This window comes from Cibotium barometz, chromosome 16 (genome assembly GCF_041138505.1).
Source record: "Cibotium barometz isolate CiBa-2024 chromosome 16, ASM4113850v1, whole genome shotgun sequence".
Classification (NCBI taxonomy): domain Eukaryota; kingdom Viridiplantae; phylum Streptophyta; class Polypodiopsida; order Cyatheales; family Cibotiaceae; genus Cibotium; species Cibotium barometz.
Window position 1 is genome coordinate 42,026,329 of NC_141061.1, and position 23,614 is coordinate 42,049,942.

The window sequence follows — 23,614 nt, forward strand, 5'->3', positions numbered from 1 at the left end:
TTCATCTCCTTGAACCACTCCCCATGACTTGTCATGTGGTTCGAAGCACTTGAATCAACGTACCATACATCATCTTTATGTGTTGCTTCAACATTTTCAGACATGGCATTAACGACATGCTGCATAACAAACAACCTTTCATTATCCTCATTGTTTTTGCTCGAGGATGCATAGTTGTTTTGTTGCAATTTCCCATTTTGCATGTCAGCTTGCTTCTTATAACAATCTGTCTGCACATGTCCAGGCTTACCACAATAAAAGCATCCACGTGTATCATTATACTGCCTTTGCCAATTTCCACGACCTCTTTGACTCCCCCTACCTCTGAACTGGCCTCTTCCACTTGCGTGTTGTTGTTGTTGTTGTTGTTGTGAATTCTGGGACTGTTGTTGTTGCTGCTACTGGCCATAATTCTGATTACCTGTTCGCGTCCACGGCCTCCTCTACCTCGTCCTCTTCCTGAACTTGTATAGAAGGCCTGTTGCTCTGAATTGTTTTTGTTTTGTGAAGACTGTTGGTCTTCACCCAAGCTCTTCTCTTCTATAATCAACATAGACACCAAATCTGTAAAATTGGGAATGTTTTCCCGAGTCTGAATAGACGTCTTGAACGCCTTGTATTGTGGCCCGAGACCACGTAGACAGACTTCTACCTTATCATCATCATCTACTGAAACACTAATAGATGCAAGGGATTCCACAATACTCTTTATCTTCAATGCATAGTCATTCACAGACATACTCTTTTTCTCCACAGTATGAAGTTCATTCTTTAACTGTATCTTTCGTGCCTTGGTATTTGTTTCATAGAGTTTTATCAAGGTGTCCCACGCCTCCTTGGAGGACTTGGCATCCTGTATGTGCCCAATCATGGTGTCCTGTATACTGATAGAGAGCCAATACATAACTTTTCTGGCTCCTTGGTTCCAATCCTTGAACTCTTTCACATCAGCAGCAGTCGGATTGATCTCTGGTATCTCCGATGTCTCTTCATGCTCACCTTCTATGTAGTCCCAATAACCCTTTCCCATCAGGAAATTCGTCAACCTGAATCTCCAAGCATGGAAGTTGTTCTTATCAAGCTTCTCAACAACAATCTGGTTTATGCCATCATTTAACATCTTCCCAGATACACAAATTTACCAGAAACAACACTCTGGTTTGTCCTGCACAAACTGCTGTATTTTCTGCAGCGGTACTGTAGTACACTCAAATGTCACAACCAGTGACCTCAATGTGCATACATACACCCAATGGCAACTGTTAACCTCCTTGCAGCACACACAATGTCTGCACAGTCAATCTGTCTTCTTGTAGTTCTTAAAACAGAGTTCTGCAGAGAATTGATGACTTACCCACAGTGCTCGAAATCGCCTGCCTTCTGAAAAACGGAGGTCGTAATGCGTCCGAAACGCGTTTTCGGTCAGAAAAATGTTGTCCGATATAGGACAGAATAGTTGCCCTATAGCTTTACTCCCGCGAAGAAAGCTCCTCAATCAAAGATCGTTTGTCGGTGCCTCCCGTAGAGCTTCCGACAAGGGTGTAGTCGCCAACACAAATAGGGAAGAGTAGTTGAAGCTCTTACTCTCGTACCGCTTCCTCTGCTTCTCTTGCTTGTAGCTCATCCCTTAGCATGAACCATGCTCTGATACCATGAAAAGATGCAAGGGAGAAGAGAGCTTGAGCTCTTGCAAGCACACACACACTCACAAAACCCTAAAAGAGAACACACAAGGTGAGAGGCTGAAAATCTTCTTCTCCTTCACTCAACACTCAACACACCATATACAAAGATAAGAGTACACACATATGAAAAGGTACTCAACCAAATACATACTAGGATTCTCTAGAGTGTGAACCCAACTAAATGAGCTGGCGCTATAACTATGCCAGTCTCTAGAATGGTTGTCACACAGCCTGTCATTCCACTGGCCGCATATCACCCATGATCTCACCAACCATGCCAGTGGTGTAAGTGTGGGGCCTACCCCCCCAGGCGGGTCATCAGTGTCCACCGCCTCACTAGATGAGGTCGATATCTCAACAGGCCATTATGGCCTCTTAGAGACGTTAATATATCATTTCATTTCTCTCTCTCTCTCTCTCTCTCTCTCTCTCTCTCTCTCTCTCTCTCCCCTCTACACGAGTCAGACAGTGCACACACTCACAAAACCCTAAAAGAGAACACACAAGGTGAGAGGCTGAAAATCTTCTTCTCCTTCACTCAACACTCAACACACCATATACAAAGATAAGAGTACACACATATGAAAAGGTACTCAACCAAATACATACTAGGATTCTCTATAGTGTGAACCCAACTAAATGAGCTGGCGCTATAACTATGCCAGTCTCTAGAATGGTTGTCACACAGCCTGTCATTCCACTGGCCGCATATCACCCATGATCTCACCAACCATGCCAGTGGTGTAAGTGTGGGGCCTACCCCCCAGGCGGGTCATCAGTGTCCACCGCCTCACTAGATGAGGTCGATATCTCAACAGGCCATTATGGCCTCTTAGAGACGTTAATATATCATTTCATTTCTCTCTCTCTCTCTCTCTCTCTCTCTCCCCTCTAGATGAGTCAGACAGTGCACACAAGAGCCTCTCCGTTTCCCCTGGTTTACCGTAGACCAGGAAGTTCAAAGCTAGGCGCCCAAGACCTATTGGGTTGCATAGGTGCTCCGCCCATCAGCTCCATGTCTCGGAGATGCTTCGGCGATACAGAGATGCCCACATAGGACATATGGACATTGATGCCCTTTACACAGTTCTTGAGGATGATGATGAGACCTCTCCATCCGCCCCCTAGCTTGATGTTCCTTGGACCTTGGGTCATTGTGCTATTATATTCCTGATGATGTATTCTTGAGGATGCTACTTGTATTTGTAGCTAGTAATCTTTCTTATTTTTTTGTTTTACCAGGATCAGTGTAACACTTGGATACTTTGTAACACCTTTTTTGTCTCATAGACCCTAGTGGTCTTTTGAAGATGTTAATAAAAGTTTCTCTCTCTCTCTCTCTCTCTCTCTCTCTCTGTCTCTTTTTTTTTTTTCGTGAAATGGTGTTTTATATTATATGTAAAATGTACATCAGCCACATTCTCTCTCTCTCTCTCTCTCTCTCTCTCTCTCTCTCTCTCTCTCTCTCTCTCTCTCTCTCTCTCTCTCTCTCTCTCGCGCGCGCGCGCGCGCGTGAACCTGGCGTGAACCTGTGCACCTTGCTCTGCTCGCGCTTTGCGCTGCTGGGTGGCGTGAACCTGTGCATGTGGCGTGAACCTTGCCCTGCTCGCGCTTCGCGCTGCTGGCGTAGCGTAGCTGGGTACGCGCGACACCAATAACAGCGCAATGGGCAGGCACAAGTGGCAGCAAGGGGCGCGCTCAGCGATGGGCAACAAGTGCTAGGTGTTCGCCCTCTGCCTCGCTGTTGTTTTCGCCATATGTGCGGTCCAGGTTGGTGGATATTCTTGTAGACATGAGCACACAAAAGCAAACACGGCGCTGCACAGTCAGCAGACACGGTGATGCACAGTGGCGGCGATAGCGCTCACTCAAACACCAACAACACAGACACACCTTCTGCGCTGGTGCTTACCAAGTTTGGGTTGCAGGCAAATAGAACTTCAGGAGGCGCCTGGGTTTGCAGGTAGTTGCAGAAAGCGCAGAAGGGACGGTTGGAGGCCTATTGGCAAGCTGCGCAGGTGCAAACAGTAAGGTGCAAGAGGTACAGTCGGGCAGAAGGTACAGCATCTTGCCTCCCTTTTCCCACCCACCCTTGCTCAGGCCCCCAAGGCAGCAACTAGTAGGGGAAAACATATCTCAACCACTAGAGGGCGAACAGGATGGTGAGACAACCTTTCACACCCCCACGAAGGCACCAAATGCCTACCACAGAAGACTGAGGGAAGGAATCATGTCCCCTGGCTCACGAAGGTTTACGAAGATGGCCCGACGAGATGAGGCTCACGAAGGTTTACGAAGATGGCCCGACGAGATGAGGCCCTTTATGAGGAGCTACAGCTTCACATAAGGACAGAGATGAACACCATGCGACAGGAGCTTGAAAAGGAATGGACCGAGCAGATGCATGCCCAAAGGAAAGTGATATACGAAACACTGAAGGAAGAGATATATGTCCAATTGAAGGGAGAAATGCAAGCCCAAGTACGGGTTGAAATGGAATTAGCCCAAGCCTTGATGCACACGAAAATGAAAACAGAGATGCAGAAATGGAAGGATGACATGCTCCGAGAGATTGGCACAACAGTTGCATCGTACGAAGGCACTTTGAAGACATGTATGGCTGACAGCGAAAAAGACATCACAGAAATGCAAAACACTTTGGAATCATGTAAGGCAAAAGTGGTTGCAGGTGAGAAGGAAATGCATTCATGGGCTGAACTTGCCACTGCTACAAAGAAACAAATTGAGGAAGTCAACCCTTGGATTGAAGTAGTAAAAAAACAGAAGGATACACCAGTCAATAAAGTAGAGGTGATGAATGCTACATTGGAAGAGGAAGCCAAGAGACAGGCACGTGCCTTACATGTACGTGTAGTTGGGTGGGAAGATAAGGGAAATCCCCAAGAGGATGCAAAAGCTCTTGCAACAAAAATTGGAGCCACTGATGTACCCATTATCGGAGCATGGCGAGTAGGCAGAGATGAAACCAAGGCGAAGATATTGATCATCAGGTTTGGTGACTTGGAGAAGAAGAAGGCCTTCCTCTCCAAAAGGATGGCCCTTAAGGGGGAAAAGATTTATTTGGATGAGGACCTTACACCGGCACAGATAGCACACCGGAAGGAACACATGCCGCGTGTGCTTGAGGCAAGGAAAGTGGGGAAATGGGCGGTATACAGAGATGGCCGAGTCATCATTACGGAGAGGAGGCCCGCTTGACGGTGCGCGGCCTATGAGACCTTACGATTCACGGTGTGGAATTACAACGGAGCCCTTAGAACAGATGCACGATACTTTGAGGATACTTTCAGACACAGTGATATTGCTATGTATACGGAGACCCATCAGTGCACAAACAAGAGGCTTCCTGACGTGCGGGGTTATAGATGGGAATCAATTTTCCGCCCTCAGCCACGCACAGTGGGAGGCACCAGAGGATCGGGAGGAGTGGCAATACTTTACAGGGAGGAGCTTCGTGACAAAATACATGTGGTACATAGAGATGCAGATGCGAGGTACATGTGGGTCCGAATTTGCAGAGAGGGGCTCCGCGAGCTATATGTGGCGGTATGCTACTTTCCCCCAGCCCAGGTTTGCACCATCAAGAGAGTTGCCCTATATACCAGTATATGATGATATTATGAGGTTTGCAGCATGGGAGACATATTACTATTGGGGGACTTTTATGCACGTACAGGCACAGAGTAGACAGAGTTGTATGATACTCAAGAGGCTATGTACCGAGAGATCACGGCAGAGGATGTAGGGTTGCAGAGATCAGCACAAGATGAGGGGGAGATTACAGATTATGGCAGGCATTTTCTCACATTTGAGAGTGCACATGGGTTGGTCATATACAATGGCTTATTGAGATGGCAAGATTCAGATGCTCTCACACACTCGAACTCTAAAGGGGGAGCGAGCACAGTGGACTACTTGATGGGATCTCCTTCATTGATACCTAATGTGCGGGGTTTCACGATTTCCAGTAGGCCCATTGGCATAGCAGCCGATCATGCATACCTGAGTTTCACACTAGTAGGTAGATCCCCGAGAGATGGGCCAGCCACTCATCTACCTAGGTACCCGAGATATCAGTTTACACGTGAGACAGTTGGGGTTTATCAGGATGCAGTATCTGATGGCTTGTTCGCTTTAGACCCGCATAGCTCTCTGGATGAGATCACGAGAGGATTGGCAGGTGTTCTATATGCATCCGCCTCATATGCGTTTCCCTGCACTATGATCCCTTCCACCCACCCTCGCGGCATTGCCCCACAGAGCAGTTGGTATGATGATGAGTGTCGTGAGACACGAGCACAGCTACATCGTGAGATTGCCATTGGGTCTCACACACATAGACAGGCCAGGATGATCTTTCGGCGCCTTGTGCGGAGGAAGAAACGAGCCTATTTGGCTAAGCTAGAGGAGGAGATCTACCAACTCTTCCTGGGGAAGGACAGCAAGAGGGCATGGAAGATGTTTCAGGAGAGACAGCCTGGTACTCCGATTACAGCACCTGAGGCATGACATACTTATGCTAGAGAGCTATATGATGCACCAAGACAGCCCCCCATCCCCCCTCCACTGGGAGCTAGAGTGGCTAGCAGCACCTTTTTTACTATGCGGATGGTGCTAGATGCGATAGACATGTTACAGAATGGAAAGGCACAGGATCATGATGGGCTAGTTGGAGAGCACTTCTCATATGCATGAGACACTTTGGCTCCGCTCATCGTACATGTGTTTAATCGTGCCATTTGTGAGGGTTTCCCGACAAGCTGGACAGAGAATATGATTGTACCACTCTTTAAGAGTGGGGACTGAATGGGAGAAGAAGAATTAGGGTTAGAGTTTCATGTGGGAGACATACACAGAGAAACAAAGGAGAGAGAGAGAGAGAGAGAGAGAGAGAGAGAGAGAGAGAGAGAGAGTTGTGGGGATAAGTCAACTCATCAAGATGAGTGTGTGACTCCCCTATCACACATGTATATTGCACTAGTACACATAGTGCACTTAGTACATTAAAAGTACTAAGTGTACTATGTACTATAACTTATGGGCTTGTACACACTATAAGGGTGGGCATAATGCCTTTACCCCAACAACCTCCCACTTGAAGGCAAACAGCTCTTAAATGAAGGAAAAGAAAAATCAGCATGTACATGATAATATACAAGGCCATATCAAGGCTGAAACTGGCCTCATCCAATGCCCATCAAGTGTCTGCAATGAGCAAATCGCTCTGGAGGCAAACTCTTTGTCAACAGATCAGCCGGGTTGTCATCCGTATGAATCTTAACAAGCTGAATTTGCTTGTTCTCTATCACCTCTCTGATGAAGTGATACTTCACATCCACATGCTTCGTCTTTGCATGAAAGACAGGGTTCTTTGCCAATTGGATGGCACTCTTACTGTCACAATGCAGCAATGGAATATCCCCTGTATAACCCAAATCAACCACTAACCGAGATAGCCATAATGCCTCCTTGCAAGCCTCTGTGGCTGCAATATACTCGGCCTCTGTAGTAGATAAGGCTGTGCACTTCTGCATCCTGGATATCCATGACACAGCACCTCCTGTGAATGTAAACACATAACCGGTAGTAGACTTCCGGTTATCTGGATGACCGGCATAATCCGAATCCGTGTAACCATGCACTAATGCATCCTGTTTGCCAAAGCAAATGCACATATCCTGTGTGCTCTTCAGGTATCTCATGACACCTTTCACTGCTTCCCAATGCTTCTTGCCAGGGTTGGCCATGTATCTAGAAACCACTCCCACTGCAAATGCAATGTCCGGCCTAGTAGCAACCATGGCATACATGAGACTGCCACAAGCTGAAGCATACGGAATCTTGGCCATATCAGCCCTGCCACTATCTGATTGTGGGCTGTCCATAGCACTGAGTTTCACATATGGAGGAGTACTAGTCTTCTTCCCCCCGTCCATATTGAACCTCTGCAAAACTTTGCCAATGTATTCCTTCTGAGACAAATACAACACATGCTGATTTCTGTCCCGAAGTATCCGCATACCCAAAATGTGATTTGCATCACCCAAATCCTTCATATCAAAGGTTTGATGCAGCCTCTTCTTCAAGGCATCCATCTCTTTACGAGATTTCCCGGCAATCAACAACATACAAGATGAGGATCAATAGACTGCCATCCAAAGCTTGCTTGGTGTATAAGCAGTGATCTATGTCACTTCTCCTGAATTTCTGGGATATCATGAATGTATCAAATTTATGATACCATTCTCTTGGTGCCTGTTTGAGCCCATAAAGACTCTTTTTCAGCTTGCATACAAGCTTCTCCTTTCCACTTACTGCATAACCCTCTGGCTGTTGCATATATATCTCCTCATGGAGATCACCGTGAAGAAAAGCAGTCTTCACATCCATCTGAATCAAGTCCAGATCATCATGAGCAACCAAAGCTAATACAGCTCTAAGTGTGGTCATTTTGACCACTGGAGAGAAGATCTCATCAAAGTCCACACCATATTCCTGCTTGAAGCCCTTAGCCACTAACCTGGCTTTGTATCTTGGCTTTGCATCAGGCTTTGCATCAGGTGCAACTTTGAGCCTGTAAACCCACTTGCATGGCAAAACTTTCTTGCCTGTAGGCAAATGCACCAACTTCCATGTTCCATTTTTGTGCAGAGAATCCATCTCTGACTTCATGGCACGCTCCCAAAGAGCCTTGTCTGCCCTCTGTAAAGCCTCCTTATAACATGAGGGCTCCCCACAGTCAGTGAGCATCAAGTAGTCAACCCCTGGAACAAACCTGTCAGGGGCTCTGGAGGGTCTTGTGGACCTCCGTACCCAATGACCATCATTTGCAGGTTGCTGTCCAGCCTGCATATCACCTATTGGTGGCTCCTGTTCCATGCCATAAGGCTGAAAAATCATGCCCGGTATCTCCTCTAACTGTGGTATATCCATAGAGATATCTTCTGCCATCTCTGGCTGTCCATTTGGACCATTTTCAGCACCATTTAAGGGTTGGTTTTGCTGCTGTTGTCCATGATGTCCATCATCATCAAAGATGACTCTGCTAGGCTCCTGTTGCCTTGCAGGCTCCTTATACATGCATGTTTCATCAAAAATGACATCATTGCTGCGTATAATCTTTCTATTCACGGGATCCCAAAGTCTATACCCCATTTCACCTCTGTCACCATATCCTAGGAATATGCATTTGTGAGACTTAGGATCAAGTTTGGTGCGCATTTCCCTGCGTATGTGCACGTACGCAACGCAACTAAACACTGTCAAGTGCTTGTATGACGGAGGCTTCCCTGTCCATACTTCTTTTGGCACTTTCCCACCAAGCCTCGTGTTAGGTGACCTGTTTATAAGATGAACGGCTGTCATAACAGCTTCAGCCCAAAAACCATGAGGTAACGCAGCATGTGACAACATAGAATGGACCTTCTCCTGTATGGTCCTGTTCATCCTCTCTGCTGTCCCGTTTTGTGGAGGATCATAAGGAGTAGAGAGCTCCCTCTTGATGCCTTTAGCATCACAAAAGGCCTGAAACTGTTTGGACATATACTCTCCACCATTGTCGGAACGCAAAGCCTTCAGTGTTTTGCGAGTTTTATTCTCCACAAGAGCAACAAACTTCTCAAACACTGAGAATGTATCACTCTTCAAACGAAGAGGATAGACCCACACCTTGCGTGTGGCATCATCAATAAAAGACACAAAATATTTTGCCCCTCCCAAAGAAAGCTGAGGCATCTCACATACGTCTGTATGCACAAGCTCTAACTGAGCATCTTTCTATCCAAGAGCTTTCTTGTGGGGACACTGGAGTTGCCTGCCATATATACAATGCTCACAAAACTGAAAACTTTAGAGAAGGCAAGTAACCCAAACGAGACAATTGCTCCATTCCTTTGACACTTATGTGTCCCAACCGGCTATGCCACATAGAGATTTCCGGCAGCTCGGTTACATTTACATTAGCATGGTGACAAACACCTGCATGCATGAAATAAAGAGTGAAACTCTGCAGTGGTTTGTAAATCATGGTTTTACTTGCCTATGCTCAATGGGATTTCAGGTTTCATGCCATGGCCGTTCTGATTGTGCATGTCAAAGTCATTTGCAGGTTTTTTGCATTTGTTTTCTCATTTTTGAAGGCGCCAGGGGCTTCTTTTGGCTTGTCCTCCCTCTCCCTCCGTATTTCTGTTTGTATAAAAAATGTGATTCAATCATTTCATTCATGTATAAAATGTTCTTGAAACGCCTCTCAAGATTGGGCATGATGATGTGGCATATTGATCCATACTGAACTTTGGAATTGTCGTATACCTGCATTTGAATAAAAGTCCTATTAAACATGTATTGCGATACTGATTAAAGCTCCTCTGCTCGTGCCAAGCTGAAGGCTCCATAGCCGAGCTTCTTCTTCGCGATGAAGATGACTCCGTACACCCGCACACACACGGACACAACCGTGGCTCTGATACCAGTTGAATGGGAGAAGAAGAATTAGGGTTAGAGTTTCATGTGGGAGACATACACAGAGAAACAAAGGAGAGAGAGAGAGAGAGAGTTGTGGGGATAAGTCAACTCATCAAGATGAATGTGTGACTCCCCTATCACACATGTATATTGCACTAGTACACATAGTGCACTTAGTACATTAAAAGTACTAAGTGTACTATGTACTATAACTTATGGGCTTGTACACACTATAATGGTGGGCATAATGCCTTTACCCTAACAGGGACCCCATGGTACCAGGCAACTACAGGACGATCATGATTGGTCATTACTTGGCCAAATTATATAGCTCTATATTGGAGTCGGAGCTGAGCCGATGGGCAGAGAGGCATGGTCATCGAGCACATGGACAGGCTGGCTTCAGGAGAGGATTTACTACCTTGGATCACATACTGACACTTCGGGCACTTATTGAAGAGGGCAGGCCAGAGAAGAGAAGGATATAGTGTTGCTTTGTGGACTTCCGCAAAGCCTTCGATATCGTACCACGTGCCAGGCTTATGCACAGATTGCATGACATTGAGGTACCCGAGGATATGCAGTGGGGGATATATGCTTTGTATGAGTCTGTGATGACAGGCAGAGTCCGAGCTCCAAGGAGACTATCTGATAGGGTGACCGGCACGATAGGGGCGAAGCAGGGATGCCCGCTATCACCCACCCTCTTTGGACTGTACATTGATGCGGTCTTTGATTATCTTGACAGATTGGGAGGCCCAGGGGCATGCCTGGTAGGGGTGTTGATACCCATCTTGTTATATGCTGATGATATCGTTCTAATCTCAGACTCTCCGGGAGGACTACAGAGACACCTGGATGCATTACAGGCTTTCTGTGCGGATAGAGATCTGATAGTGAACCTTGGGAAAACCAAGGTTATGGTGTTTAACACCACACAGGCATGGGTGACGAGATTAGAGCCTCAGTTCACTTTCCGAGGGGAGCCGGCAGAGTACGTCGGGTCATATGTCTACTTGGGAGTTACTTTCACAGGACCGCGTTTCTCCCTGAAGGAGGCAGCTAGATTAGCTCGAGGGCATGCAGCCTTGGGGGCACTTGAGAGGCAGTGTGCGCGCGCACAGTTTTCAGGAGCCACGCACCAAATTGTGGCTATTTTATATGCTTGTCACACCGACCCTCCTGTACGGAGCTCCAATTTGGGGGCCCAGTATACATCACAAATCTCAGAGAGGGACAGATGAGGGATGGAGGCAAATGGAGAGACCACTGATTATGATGATTGCCTGCTTGATTCGGAGCAAATCATCAGTACCACATGAGATTGTTCGGGCTAAGCTGGGTGCCCCACCAGTAGTAACCGAGGCCCTATTCCAGACAGTTACCTTTTTGCAGCGGGCTATGGGAGCTCCCTCAGCAGAGGTACTCCCGTTTGGCATTGACCTCATCCATACAGTTGGCAGAGGATGGAGATACTCATTGTTGGTACGCTCAGATGAGATCACGGTTTGACCTACATGGTTTGCGGATAGAGGCACTACCACCCTTTCAGTACAGTCTGGATTATCCATGCTTGGATCTCACCCGCTCAAAGCAAAACCGCGTGATCAGGATGGATATCATCAGAGTGGACACAGAGAGGCAATGGACTAGCCCCCTTGAGCCCTTGGGCACGAAAATGACTCATTACAAGAGCCATTTTCTACACCTCTCACCGGATGATTTTATCACCCGCGCGGCGTACATGGATGTACACCTATCACATGGGATACGTTGTGCCATTGGACAGATCCGGACCTCATCACACCAGCTGCGGATTGAGACAGGGCGATATGTGCATCAGATCGTGGATGATCGCATTTGTCAGCTATGCTACCACTTGGTAGAGACAGAGGAACACTACATTTGCCGATGTACAGTCTATTATGAGGTCCAAGGGAGATATCACTGCCTCTTCCGAGAGAGTTTTGGGCCGTTACGCGGGGTCATGGAGTTTGAGGATAAGAGATGCCTCGGATTGTTTCTACTTGAGCTCAGGAGACATAGAGAGACCCTCTTGGCAGACAGGAGGCCGAGCCATGATGTACCTAGACAGAGGACCCTGACAGATTTCTTCGGCACCATCACCAGCAACCCAACCCACACACCTCCTGATACCTCCTCCATTGGGCCATCAGAGCACCGACCACGCTCCCAGGGAGTCACCACTGATAGAGCAGTTATCTTATGTCGTGCTCGTCGGCCACGCCCACCAGGATCCCGACCACGACATCCTCACCATCGCCAGATCAGAGCCATTATTGCTCGGCATCGGAGGTGCCTACCTCGCTTCTACGACCTCTCCATTCTAGACAACCCCATGGCAGAGATACTTGATCTAAGGAGAGGGCAACACTTCAATTGATCAGCATACATGGATCTACCTGATATACACTTTGCAGTATTTTCTACTCAGTATCATCTCGGAGTCTTGCAGTTCTGTTCTTATAACTGTAGGACAATCAGTTTATTGTACTTTTTAGTCTTGTTCTCTTTGATGAGACACCAACTTCAGATGTACTCTCAGTTTTGGTCTCATAGGCCATTATGGCCTCTTAGAGACGTTAATATATCATTTCATTTCATTTTATTTCTCTCTCTCTCTCTCTCTCTCTCTCTCTCTCTCTCTCTCTCTCTCCTAGATGTCTTGGAGAGAAGTGTGCCTGCTGACCTGTGCGCTCTCTCTCTCTCTCTCTCTACTCTGTGCGCACATATGTAGCACCTCTGCCCGCCTCTCTGCTCTACTCTGTGCGCACCTCTGTAACTCGCCTCGCTGCTCTGATTTGTGTTGCGCCCCTTTTCTTGCTTAGGCCCCCAAGGCAGCAACTAGGGGAAAACATGTCTCAAACCTTGGAGGGAGAACAGAATGGTGAGACAACCTTTCACACCCCCACGAAGGCACCAAATGCCTACCGCGCAGAAGACTGAGGGAAGGGATCATGTCCCTTGGCTCAGGAAGGCTTGCGACGATGGCCCGACGAGATGAAGCCCTTTATGAGGAGATAGGGAAGCCCTTTATGAGATGAAGCCCTTTATGACGAGATGAAGCCCTTTATGAGGAGATAGAGCTTCACATAAGGACAGAGATGAACACCATGCGACAAGAGCTTTGAAAGGAATGGACCGAGCAGATGCATGCCCAAAGGAAAGTGATATGCAAAACGCTGAAGGAAGAGATATATGTCCAATTAAAGGGAGAAATGCAAGCCCAAGTATGGGTTGAGATGGAATTAGCCGAAGCCTTGATGCACACGGAAATGAAAAAAGAGATGCAGCAATGGAAGGATGACATGCTCCTGGAGATTGGCACCATAGTAGTTAGGAAAAGCATTTCCTAAAAGGCAGGAAATTTGGAAACGTTTCCTTGTAGGAAACACGTTTTTTCAAGCAAATTTTTTGACTTTTTTTTTTGGGTCCCAAATCTAATGTCGAAATCTGAGCGACTCTTTTGTTATTTGTGATTCAAAGAGTGTAGGCTTCAAATTGATGTTTCCATGTATTCTATGCATTTAGTGTTATTTTTACATATTTTATACAGTATATATTTGAAATTTTGTACATGCAAAATCCTTTAGGTAGGAAACTTGTAGGAAACTTTGGCCTGATTTTACGAAACCCGTTTGAAACTTTTAGGAAACCCGTTTCAAACAATCCCCTAACTACTATGATTGGCACAACATTGCATCGTACGAAGGCACTTTGAAGACATGTATGGATGACTGCAAAAAAGACATCACAGAAATGCAAAACACTTTGGAATCATGTAAGGCAAAAGTGGCTGTAGGTGAGAAGGAAATGCAATCATGGGCTGAAATTGCCAGTGCCACAAAGAAACAAATTGAGGAAGTCAACCCCTGGATTGAAGTAGTAAAAAAGCAAAAGCATACAACAATCAATAAAGTAGAGGTGATGAATGCTACATTGGAAGAGGAAGCCATGAGACGGGCACGTGCCTTACATGTACGTGTAGTTGGGTGGGAAGATAAGGGAAATCCCCAAGAGGATGCAAAAGTTCTTGCAACAAAAATTGGAGCCACTGATGTACCCATTACCGGAGCATGGGGAGCAGGTAGAAATGAAACCAGGGCGAAGATATTGATCATCAGTTTTGGTGACTTGGAGAAGAAGAAGGCCTTCCTCTCCAAAAGGATGGCCCTTAAAGGGAAAAAGATTTATTTGGATGAGGACCTTACACCGGCACAGATAGCACACCGGAAGGAACACATGCCGCATTTGCTTGAGGCAAGGAAAGAGGGGAAATGGGCGGTTTACAGAGATGGCGGAGTCATCATTACAGAGAGGAGGCTTGCTTGACGGTGTGTGGCCTATGAGACCTTGCGATTCACCGTGTGGAATTGCAACGGAGCCCTTAGAACAGATGCAGGATGATTTGAGGATACTTTCAGACACAGTGATATTGCTATGTATACGGAGACCCATCAGTGCACAAACAAGAGGCTTCCTGACGTGCGGGATTATAGATGGGAATCAGTTTTCCGCCCTTAGCCACGCACAGTGGGAGGTACCAGAGGATCTGGAGGAGTGGCAATACTTTTCAGGGAGGAGCTTCGTGACAAAATACATGTGGTACATAGAGATGCAGATGCGAGGTACTTGTGGGTCCGAATATGCAGAGAGGGGCCCGGCGAACTATATGTGGCGGTATGCTACTTTCCCCCAGCCCACTCCAGGTTTGCACCATCAAGAGAGTCGCCCTATATGCCACTATATGATGATGTCATGAGGTTTGCCAGCTTGGGAGACATATTACTATTGGGAGACTTTAATGCACGTACAAGCATAGAGCAGACAGAGTTGTATGATACTCAAGAGGCTATGTACTGGGAGATCATGATAGAGGATGTAGGGTTGGAGAGATCAGCACACAGGATAAGGGGGAGATTACAGATTCCGGCAGGCATTTTCTCACACTCGGGAGTGGACATGGGTTGGTCATATACAATGGCTTATCGAGATGGCAAGGATCAGATGCTCTCACACCTTGGAACTCTAAAGGGGGAGCGAGCACAATGGACTACTTGATGGGGTCTCCTTCATTGATACCTAATGTGCGGGGTTTCACGATTTCCAGTCGGCCCATTGGCATAGCAGCCGATCATGCATACCTGACTTTCACACTAGTAGGTAGATCCCCGAGAGATGGGCTAGCCACTCATCTACCTAGGTACCCGAGATATCAGTTTACACGTGAGACAGTTGGGGTTTACCAAGATGTAGTATCTGATGGCTTGTTCGCTTTAGACCCACATAGCCCTCTGGACGAGATCACGAGAGGATTGGCAGGTGTACTACATGCATCCGCCTCATATGCGTTTCCCTGCACTATGATCCCTTCTGCTCCTCCCGCAGCACTGCCCCACACAGCAGTTGGTATGATGATGAGTCGTGAGGCATGAGCACAGCTACATCGTGAGATTGCCATTGGGACTCACATGCATAGACAGGCCAGGATCATCTTTTGGCACCTTGTGCGGAGGAAGAAACGAGCCTATTTGGCTAAGCTAGAGGAGGAGATCTACCAACTCTTCCTGGGGAAGGATAGCAAGAGGGCATGGAAGATGTTTCAGGAGAGACAGCCAGGTACTCCGATTACTGCACCTGAGGCTTGGCATACTTATGCTAGAGAGCTATATGATGCACGAAGACAGCCCCCCACCCCCCCTCCACTGGGAGCTAGAGTGACTAGCAGCACCTTTTTTACTATGCGGATGGCGATAGACAGGTTACAGAATGGAAAGGCAGAGGATCATGATGGACTAGTTGGAGAGCACTTCTCATACGCACGAGACACTTTGGCTCCGCTCATCGTACATGTGTTTAATCGTGCCATTTGTGAGGGTTTCCCTGCAAGCTGGATAGAGCATATGATTGTACCACTCTTTAAGAGTGGGGACCCCATGGTACCAGGCAACTACATGACGATCATGATCAGTCATTACTTGGCCAAACTATATGGCTCTATATTGGAGTCAGAGCTGAGCCACTGGGCAGAGAGGCATGGTCATCGAGCACATGGACAGGTTGGCTTCAGGAGAGGATTTACCACCTTGGATCACATACTGACACTTCGGGCACTTGTTGAAGAGGGTAGGGCACAAAAGAGAAGGATATACTGCTGCTTTGTGGACTTCCGCAAAGCCTTCGATACCGTATCACGTGCTAGGCTTATGTACAGATTACATGACATTGAGGCACCCGAGGATATGCAATGGGGGATATATGCTTTGTATGAGTTTGTGACAGGCACAGTCCGAGCTCTAGGCGGACTATCGGATATGGTGACCAGCACGATAGGGGTGAAGCAGGGATGCCCGCTATCGGCCACCCTCTTTGGACTGTACATTGATGTGGTCTCTGATTATGTAGACAGATTTGGAGGCCCAGGGGCATGCTTGGCAGGGGTGTTGATACCCATCTTGTTATATGCTGATGATATTGTTCTAATCTCAGGCTCTCCGGAGGGATTACAGAGACACCTGGATGCATTACAGGCTTTCTGTGTGGATAGAGATCTGACAGTGAACCTTGGGAAAACCAAGGTTATGGTGTTTAACACCACAGAGGAATGGATGATGAGATCAGAGCCTTAGTTCACTTTCCGAGGCGAGCCGGTTGAGTACGCAGGTCATATGTCCACTTGGGAGTTACTTTCACAGGACCGTGTTTCTCCCTGAAGGAGGCAACAACAGCTAGATTAGCTCGAGGCCCTATTCCAGGCAGTTACCTTTGTATAGCGGCTATGGGAGCTCCCTCAATAGAGGTACTCCTGATTGGCATTGACCTCATCCATACAGTTGGCAGAGGATGGACATACTCATTGCTGGTACGCTCAGATGAGATCATGGTTTGACCTACATGGTTCGCAGATAGAGGCACCAGCACCCTTTCAGTACAGTCTGGATTGTCCATTTTTGGATCTCACTCGCTCAGAGAAAAACCGCGTGATCAGGTTGGATATCATCAGAGTGGACACAGAGAGGACATGGACTAGCCCCCTTGAGCCCTTAGGCACGAAAATGGCTCATTACAAGAGCCATTTTTTACACCTCTCACCAGATGATTTTATCACCCGCTCGGCGTACATGGATGTACACCTATCACATGGGATACGTTGTGCCATTGGACAGATCCGGACCTCATCACACCAGCTATGGATTGAGACAGGGCGATATGTGCATCAAATCTTGGGTGATCGCATTTGTCAGCTATGCTACCAGGAGGTAGAGACGGAGAAACACTACATTTGCCGATGCACTGTCTATTATGAGATCTGAGGGAGATATCACTGCCTCTTCCAAGAGGGTTTTAGGCCGTTATGCAGGGTCATGGAGTTTGAGGATCAGAGATGCTTGGGATTGTTCCTACTTGAGCTTAGGAGACATAGAGAGACCCTCTTGGCAGACAGGAGACCGAGCCATGATGTACCTAGACAGAAGACCCTGATGGATTTCTTCGGCACTAGCACCAGCAACCTAGCCCACACACCTCCTGATACCTCCTCCATTTGGCCATCAGGGCACGGACCACGCTCCCAGGATCACCACTGATAGAGCAGTCATCTTGTGTTGTGCTCGTCGGCCACGCCCACCAGGATCCTGACTACGGCATCCTCACCATCGCCAAATTAGAGCCATTATTGCTCGGCATCAAAGGCGCCTACCTCGCTTTTACGACCTCTCCATTCTAGACAGCCCCATGGCGGATATATTTGATATGAGGAGAGGGAAGCACTTCAACTGATTAGTATACGTGGATCTACTTGATATACATTTTCCAGTATTTTCTACTCAGTATCATCTAGGAGTCTTACTTACAGTTCTTATAACTGTAAGATAGTTAGTTTATTGTACTTTTCATTTTCATTTGGTTGTTTTCTTTGATGAGACACCAACTTCAGATGTACTCTCAGTTTTGGTCACATAGGCCATCATGGCCTCTTAGAGACGTTAATATATCATTTCATTTCTCTCTCTCTCTCTCTCTCTCTCTCTCTCCTCCCCCCACCGGCGTCTGTCCCTGACCCTGGAAACGTCTGGGATTTGTGGGAAATGTTTAGATGTTAAGTGGTTTTCTACATGTGTGGTCTAGTAGTGTTGACAACTGTGGTGTGTGTCTCTTGTTTGTTGCATGAGTGCCTAGGGGAGTAGGGCAGAAAAGCCACATGCCTCCTTAATTGTGTGACAACTCCCGATTGTATACTGCCCTAGAGTACCCTACCCGGTGACGCTTTGATGTTTTAGGGTGCATAGGCAACCAAGTCTGCAAGAGGTTATACTAACTTTTTTGGCAACCCTGCTGGGGAACTCTTGTCAACATCAAGACCTCTTGTTAGGACATCTTGTCTCGTTAGTCTGTCAGTAGTCTAGTATATTCATGCCCAACACACGCTCTCATGCTAGTCTGATCAAAAGTTCTTTGTCCCATCTCTTGTGAACATCAAGACCTCTTGTCAGGACTTCTTGTGTCCTTAGTCTGTCAGTAGTCTAGTATATTCATGCCCACACTGCACATAGTAACCAGAAACGGCGTTTCCGCCCTCTGGAAACGGTTCGGCCGTTTCCGAAAACGGCAGACCAGTGGAAACGCCGTTTCCGTACTTTTTTTTTGGGCAGGTTAAAAGGGGGGGGGGGGGACCGCGTGCGATTTTTTCATTCTGTTAAGTGTTATGATTCTAATGTCCACTTGAGTCTTTGATGTGTCTTGTTTGAGGTCTCTATGCATGTTTTTTGCATCTCTTGACATAAGTTTATTTAATAGGATGTCTCTATGCATGTTTTTTACATGTCTAAAATAAATTCAAAAGAAACTCCGTTTCTTGCCGTTTCCGACCTCGCGGAAACTCGGAAACACCGTTTCCAACCCGGTCCGAACCGATCGTTTCCAACCCGGTCCGAACCGACCGTTTCTGCCGGTCCAGGTTACTATGGCACTGCATGCCCACCACATGCATTCATGCTAGGCTGATCGAAAGTTCTTTGTCCCAACATTGTTACAGTTGTACAAGGCCGGTCAAGTTTGTCCCTGCCCTCTCTCTCCCCAAAAGTGCTCCTCCACCTTTGCCCGTGGAAACAACCACCCTCGGTAATCCCAACCCTGGGAACAATCTGGAAGGCAATTCTCAAGGTCTGGAGTTCCTTTGCACAATGTTGGGGTGAGTTAATGTGAAACTTCCTACATTCAAATGTTTTACTTGTGAAGATGCGGATGACAATGTCAGGCGCTTCTTGGCATGGTGCAGGAGCCGAGAGGTCACTATGGGCTGTTAGCTAGAGGAAAAGTGTGATATTTTGTGTGTGTGTTAGCTAGAGGAAAAGAAGAAGGAAGAAAGAAAGAAAGAAAGTTATATTAAATGTCTCCTAAATACCGAATGGGTCTATGTGACGAAAGTGGTACAATGCTATCCATGGTATGTCTCATCACGTAAAAGAAAAACAAAACAAGTACATACAACAAAGCTCTCTGAAAGTAGAGGCCGATTCAATGATGATCATGGGGTATAAGCACTAGTACAAGAGACACTCATCATGGAGTACATGAGAATAACTGGATGTTGGAAACATTTAAAAAAACATCTACCAAATAAAACAGGCTCACGTTAACATCTACAAAAGGCCAAAATGAACTTTGAGACCAAAAGATTACATCATGTGCATGGAATACATCATCATGGGTACTAAAAATAAAAGAAAGGAACAAGAGCTAAAATCCTGATACAAAGAGCATCAAGCTCTCGCATTACCCTAGAATATCCTGCATAGGGTGCTGCAGCATGGTACCCTATGTAGTAAAGCTGAGCCAGTGGGAGAAAGAGGAGTTTTAATGTCATAGCCATGCCAACGGACCATATATGATCCATAAGACGGCACCAAAGTGCAGGGGATGGAACTTAACCCGGGATCTCTTGATTGAGAGAGAGAGAGAGAGAGATTATATTAAACGTCTACAAAAGACCCATAGTGTCTATGAGAATAAGAATGAGTAAACCATGTATACAATGAAGAGGGTCAAAGCACATGAGATGCCATCCTCCTCCTGAATGCCATTCTCCTGCATGGTGTGCATGCAGCGATGTCCACCTCCTGTGGTGATACATCTCCAGGGCGTCTCTGAGGATGAGAGAGAGAGAGAGAGAGAGAGAGAGAGAGAGAGAGAGTCTTAGGTACTTTGCTGCTGTATACAGGTCTTTGGCAGGGCAGCTCGTTGATGCAAAGAGACCAGGAGATCTCAATCAGGCATTGATGGAGCTCGGTGCAACAAGATGCTCACGTGCTGTTCCTCAATGTGCTTCCTGTCCTATTCAAGAAAATTGTAAAGGATTTGCACTATCACAAAAGGCTGAAGGAACTTCAAATCCGGTACTGGTAACTGATTTTCCTATGAAGGTAGTGAAGGCTTCTCCTAGGCAGGATTATGTGGCTGTCTGTGTCCTTGAAAGAAGTGTTGCCTCTGCCACAAAGTCGAAAAAAACTAAATATAGACAAGCCGATGGATCTTTTTTGCTTGTGAAAAGGCCCCAGAAAGGACTGCTTGCAGGATTATGGGAATTTCCATCCGCTAGCCTTGATGGTCCTAAAGCTTCCTTGGAGGTGCGCAAGGCTGCCATTGACAGCTATTTGAAAGGGTTGTTAGGACTTCAACTTGGCCAGGGCTGCCACCTCTTGAAAGAACGAGAAATTGTGGGAACATATGTGCATGTGTTTTCCCACATTCACATGCACATGGCAGTTGAGTGGATACATATACATACCAGTGAGCATGGTAATCTCTCTCTCTCTCTCTCTCTCTCTCTGTCTGTCTCTCTCTACACTGCATGTCATCCGCTTTTTGTACTTGGCTTTCAGGTCCCATAGATCATATTATGGTCTCTAGAGTATGGTAATATGATCATGATTGTGCGACATGACAAACAACCCTGCTACTTCCAGTTTTCCTCTAATATGCTATTTATCATAACCTCGTTCTACATCTTTTAGGCGTTGTATGTGTTTGTCTACACTAGCCAGGCTCGTTGTTCAGAAGGGATCTCACTGCCTAGTCCAGTCATCGTCCTCCAGGCTGTGTTTGTGTGTACATGCTCTTGTGTATTGACGAGATTCAGAACTGTTAGGATCTAGTTGGGCTCTGTTGCATGGAGGATTGGCTATGTGGTGTAGCATTTAATATCTTTTTCTCTTTCTTCCTTCCAGCAAACCTTTTTAGCTTTCATGCATGTCCTCACTTGCAGCATGCAAACTTGCACTGGTCTTAGACATCATACATTAAACCATGTATTCCAGTAGATTACACTACGAGATAGAAGGTGGAACAAGTTTTTTTTTAAAATAAAAAGAAGGGTTACCCTTGTTCAGAATCAACCTGTTAGTAATTAATGTTGTCCTTGTTAATGTGAGTTTATCTGTGAAGGATAGACGATAGCTTGTCATCCCAGAGTCTGGAGCTGAAGGAGGCAAGATGGGTGCCTGAAAGTGCGCTGCGTGATGTTGGTTTGACCAGTGGTGTAAGGAAGGTAGGTCAAAGTGAGTTTACTTTGAATGTTCATCAAACGCTGATGTCTACAATTCAGAACCCACAGCCTGTTAAATCATTGGCATTAAGCCTCTGCAAAGCTCTCATGCCCCAGGACCATGACGGAGAGGGATTTCCCCGCCGCCCCCCCTCCCCCTCCCCCCCCCCCCCCCCCCCCCCCCCCCCCCCCCTTCCCTTAGAAAATGGGTCACTGCTGCTAGTGTGGCTCCCCATTAAGATTTAGATGCCGATGGATTCATATATAAAAGTAATAAGGTGCAAACCATTTGCAGGTTTACGAGATGTTTTTGGACTTCCGTCAGGCCAGCATGTCGACAGGATCAAAGGTCAAAAGAAAAAGGCATTGATGTGCCTGAATTTGCAGGCTTGTTGGTTCAATGAGAGCTGTGGAAGAACCAGCAGGCGCCTACATGAGTAACTCACTTATACATGTACTTCAGCAGTCTACCTTAGAAGTACAATTTTTTTAGTGTTGGGTTGTACAGAGCAACTCGTATATCTGCTGTTACAATTGCAGCCCGATGCTGTGGAATTTGGGATTGCTACACACTTCTCTTCACTTAATTGGTTTCCAAACCATTCATTCTCTCTCTCTCTCTCTCCAAAGTGCACGTTTTCTCTTGGAGTCTCTAGCTCCAGAATTTACTTATACCGTTCTCAGAGTGTTATCCATGGGGTTAAGATTCGTCCTGAGCTTGCACTGTTCACATCATAACAAATGACTCGTCATCCATGAGCACCAGAACACTACACACGGGGCAAGATTTGTGCTGATTTTTCATTAGCTTGCACTATTAATTAGCTGAGCTGTCCCACATTCTCAACCGGCTGAGTGGGATTCAAGCCCAAATCATGGCCTTTAGACATACGAGCTCTACTACTCTTCTACATTGACTTGCCTCTAGTTACGAAAAAAATACACATACCTTTACAAACTGAAACTGCAACATTAATAGACCATATATTTTTACACAACGTATGCAGTTAGTTGATATATCGTTCTGATATCTTATCCATAAATTATTCAAACAAGACATAGATCTCTTTTTCACACAAAATATGAAGACTCTTATTTAGCCGTGTGAAGGAAAAACAAATTTATTTATCTATAATACTACCAAGGATATGGAGTAACATGGTAGTGGCCTTTTCTTTGTGTCCATTCCATTGGATATTGGAAGTAATTAAGGCCATGTGTATGTAATGGATAGGCAAGGATGGAATGGTGGGTGTGATAAAGAAAGAAAGCTGATGTAGTGATGGAAATATTTTAAATGATAGATTTTGTTCACCTTAAGGTTGTGGGAAAAACCATAGGTGAGGGTGTTATAAGGTATTTATGGCCCACCTTCTTGCCTTCGTAAAAGAGAAGCAAAAATTATGTGATGTGAAGCTTGAATATTTGGTGCGATGAACTGTTGGTTGGTTGGAAGGGATTGAGCTTCACTTTTCTAGGCTACATGAAATCTACAACGATCTGGCTGTTAAAAGGGTGTCGTGTGCTGCGCCTGTTTTGAGAGCTGCTGCTGTAACCTTTGCAAACGAAAGGCTCCAGAAGTGCATCCTGCTCCAGTTGGTGCTTTCGTCTCCCTTTAGATTTTCCAGAGCTTTCTCAGTGGTCTTGAATAAAACTTCTTACGCCGCTTCTGTGTGTCTGCGTCAACATATGGAAAAGTTCTTACTCTGTGCTCTTCGATTAGCATCATTGCTTTTACCAAGCCAATCATCCTCCATTACTTGATGTCATTTGTATATTCATGTTGCAAGGGAACAATCTGGAAGATCTGAACTAGAAAAATTAAGATTGGCATCCTTAATTAGTCCTACGATAAGGACATGAGCCTAAAAGGAAAGCTCTA

General features: G+C 46.2%; 2 protein-coding genes across 3 annotated transcripts in view; both read left to right on the top strand.

Moving 5' to 3' along the window:
• Positions 1 to 22,343, top strand: part of LOC147630661 (adenine DNA glycosylase-like) — a 120,631-nt gene extending 98,288 nt beyond the window's left edge. The window contains exons 5-7 of one of the 2 annotated variants that reach the window (XR_015267685.1): positions 20,410 to 20,987; positions 21,633 to 21,735; positions 22,028 to 22,055. Coding sequence is in view for 1 of the 2 variants with exons in the window: in XM_086810597.1 (XP_086666723.1) it covers positions 20,410 to 20,987; positions 21,638 to 21,735; positions 22,028 to 22,102 (751 nt within the window). In the remaining variant the exon portion in view is untranslated. Of the gene's footprint in view, positions 1 to 20,409; positions 20,988 to 21,632; positions 21,736 to 22,027 lie in introns of both variants that reach the window. The other variant, XM_086810597.1, reaches the window with a different exon arrangement.
• LOC147630663 (uncharacterized) lies at positions 3,844 to 6,432 on the top strand. The gene is made up of 2 exons (XM_086810599.1): positions 3,844 to 3,935; positions 3,974 to 6,432. Exons 1-2 carry the CDS (start codon positions 3,916 to 3,918, stop codon positions 4,902 to 4,904), a joined length of 951 nt encoding a protein of 316 aa, XP_086666725.1. The 5' UTR covers positions 3,844 to 3,915; the 3' UTR covers positions 4,905 to 6,432.
• Positions 22,344 to 23,614: the final 1,271 nt, after the last annotated feature.

Bases quoted from the DNA above. Each gene is read 5' to 3' on its own strand.
- LOC147630663 (XM_086810599.1), top strand. From the start codon at position 3,916: ATGTCCCCTGGCTCACGAAG. The intron at 3,936-3,973 runs GTTTACGAAGAT...AGGCTCACGAAG, and splicing joins ATGTCCCCTGGCTCACGAAG to GTTTACGAAGATGGCCCGAC.